This window comes from Octodon degus, unplaced genomic scaffold (assembly GCF_000260255.1).
Source record: "Octodon degus isolate 3935 unplaced genomic scaffold, OctDeg1.0 scaffold00016, whole genome shotgun sequence".
Classification (NCBI taxonomy): Eukaryota; Metazoa; Chordata; class Mammalia; order Rodentia; family Octodontidae; genus Octodon; species Octodon degus.
This window is the reverse complement of record NW_004524592.1, coordinates 17,766,916-17,769,953: the sequence shown is the minus strand read 5'-3', so window position 1 is coordinate 17,769,953 and position 3,038 is coordinate 17,766,916. Positions and strand designations below refer to the sequence as shown.

Genomic DNA, 3,038 nt, shown 5'->3' with positions numbered 1-3,038 from the left:
ATTAAAGAGTTTGTGAAATACTAGCAGTAGGTCTTCTCTACTTGTAGAGTAGAAATTCTTTTAAAATTCAGCAGTGACTATCAGGGCCTGAGCTTTCCTTTGTTGGTAGGTTTTAAATTATATCTTCAATTTCATTAACTGATACTGGTTTATTTAGAATTTTTATATCTTCTTGATTTAGCTTTGGTAATTTGTAATATGTAGGAATCTGTCTATTTCTTCTGTGTTTTCCATTTTATTAAAATACAGGTTTTCAAAGTAGGTATTGATTATCTTCTAGATTTTTGCAAGATCAATAGTTATTTCAGCCTTTTTATTTCTAATTGCATGGATTTAAGTCTTTCTTTTTTGGGGGGGTAAGATTGACTAAGGGTTTGTCAATTTTATTTAATTTTTCATATATATATATCTCCAAAATGTGTTTATTGGGATGGCTTCCCACTCATCTTGATTGAGGATACTGTTAGTGCTGCTTCCTCCTGAAGGAACATCCTTCTCTGAGCGTTGCTTTCTCTCCTGTAGGCTGGCACAGGACAGTGGAGCAGCCGACACACAGAACTACCATCTGTGCATGACTAAAGACTGTGGTGATTTTATAGCATCCTGGGCACTTCACGTCCATGAAGTAGGAAATGGGGCTCTGCACCAGGTGCTTCTTCTTGTGCTTCCTCTTCTCCTCCTCTGGAGAGGGATGAAGGAGATCTTTTGCAAGAGGCATGTTGTCATGGGGAGGTCATCACCGCCAGAAAGGCTCTTTTCTTTTTTTTAAATGTTATTTTAAAGAGTGAAAACAAAAACAACAGCAAAAACAAATACCAAAAACAAAGATAGAAACAGGGTGACGTGCAATACATATGGTACAGATTTTCAAAACAAGAATAGCAAATTAATAATGGTTGTTATATATTTTTTAACTTTTTTTTTTTTTTTTTGTATTTAGTATAGGGTCTACAAGGTCTTACTACACCGATCAGACTCATAGTGATCCACCTGTTTACAGCCTCCCAAGCACTGGGATTACAGGTGTGCTACCACACCCAGTCTCAATTGCCATCTCAGGGAGCCCCGGAGGTGGGGCTGGCACTGCAGGCTGGAGTTTGAACCTCAGTCTCTGTGTTTGCCTAAGCAGGCACTTTAATCAACTGAATTGTCTGGCCAGACCTTAATAATGGTTGTTATATTACATATTTTTATTGTCAAATCTGTTGCTCAGATTGACAGAAACAACTATGCAAGATCGGAGAAATAATTGAACATTAACACTTGTTTTCAATAAACCTTAATTTTTTTCTTGTCCTTTTTACCTTATTTTAAAAATTTATTTAAAAATATTATAATCATAGTTGATAAGATGTTAGAAATGGTACACATTTAGAAGAGCAAGATGAGAGGTATTCAACCATGCTTTTTGTATTGTACATTGCTATCTTTGATGTAGTTGCTCAGATTATAGATATTAGCATATAGTTAGTCAAAGTGAAACATTTTAACATTAACTGCTATTTTCAAAGAACTGATGGAATTAGTAGTACAATCATGTCAGCTATCCTGAGTATGTACTTACATGATTTTTCCTCCTTTTTTTCTCCCTTTTTTGCTTTCCTTCATCTTCATTGTTTGTTCCTTATATTCAGTTTCCTTCTATTTTTCTACATCTATTATACCTTTCAGATTTTATTTATTCTTTCAGGTTCTTTCACTAGGGAGACCATACAATATTTGCATATGTGGGTCTGACTTATTTTACTTATGAGTATAGCCTCTAGTTGCATCAGTTTACCTGTAAAGGCCTCAGGTCTGTCTTTCTTCTCTTCTCCTGTCCTCTCCTGTCCTCTCCCATCCACTGCTCTCCCCTCCTCACCCCTCTCCTCCCCTCCCCTCCCTTCCTCTCCCCTCCCCCTCCTCTCCTTTCTCTCTTTCAATGTATTTGGCACAAGGGCTGGGGAGATGGCTCAGTAGAACAAGCGCTTGCCTGGCAAGTGCAAGGGCCTGAGTTCAATCCGTGGTTCCACCAAACCTCTCCCCTAAACACCCCCCCAAAAACCCCCCCCAAAACAAAACAAAACAACAACAACAAAAAAACACCAGAACCAATGTGTTTGGTACAGGGTCTCACTACGTAGCTCCAACTCTTAGTGATCCTCCTGTTGTCAGCCTCTCCCGTGCTAGGATTACAGACATGAGCCACTACACCTGGAGTCTCGGTAACTGCCTCAGTGTGCCTGGGGGGGTGGGACAAGTGCAGCATGCGGTGCCAAGAAGTTTGTCTTTTGGGGCCGGGGAATATAGCTCAGTAGAATAAGCGCTTGCCTAGCAAGCACAAGGGCCTGAGTTCAATCCCCACTTCCTCAAAAAAAAAAAAAAAAAGTTTTCTTTCTTTATAGTTAAGTAATACTCCATTGTATAAAAACACCACATCCTTTTTTTTTTGTTTTTGTTTTTGTTTTTTCAATACTTTAATTTAGTTAGCAATTTATTCAGTTTTTTTTTGAGACGGGGTCATGCTATTAGTGTAGGCTGTCCTTGAACTCGCTGCGCAGCCCAGGCTGGCCTTTGACCGACGATGATCCTCCTGCCTCGGGACTACAGGCATGCAGCACCATGTCTAATTTTTTATTTAGCAATTTAAAATACATTCTGATAGCATGAAGGTGATACGGCTAAATACTGAAATGGAATATCCATCCTGTGGATTTCAAAATATTGAAGCTATTACATCCCATAAAAGGAATATAATGATTATTTTAAAAATTCTTATAACAACGCAGAGGTTTTTACCAAAACAGATATCAGTTAATTAAAACCCTTGTGATAAAGTAATAAGTTAGCAGGGAAGTGATTCAGGTTCAGGATTGAAATGATACAGTCTTCAATGTAGAATTCAAAGCCAGGTATTTCACCTCGACCGCCAGTGTCATGTGGGCAAGGAATAACTTCAAGCACCGCAATTCTTCTTCTTCTTCTTCTTCTTCTTCTTCTTCTTCTTCTTCTTCTTCTTCTTCTTCTTCTTCTGCTTCTGCTTCTGCTTCTGCTTCTGC

The 3,038-nt window shown here is 38.5% G+C and overlaps 1 protein-coding gene across 1 annotated transcript; it reads right to left on the bottom strand.

The window, feature by feature from the left end:
• Nucleotides 1-410: 410 nt before the first annotated feature.
• LOC105741588 (40S ribosomal protein S27-like) lies at nt 411-718 on the bottom strand. The gene has a single exon (XM_012513701.2). It carries the CDS (start codon nt 716-718, stop codon nt 464-466), a length of 255 nt encoding a protein of 84 aa, XP_012369155.1. The 3' UTR covers nt 411-463.
• Between the last annotated feature and the right edge of the window lie 2,320 nt (nt 719-3,038).

Coding starts and splice junctions, on each gene's coding strand:
- LOC105741588 (XM_012513701.2), bottom strand. CDS start 718: ATGCCTCTTGCAAAAGATCTCCTTCATCCCTCTCCAGAGGAGGAGAAG.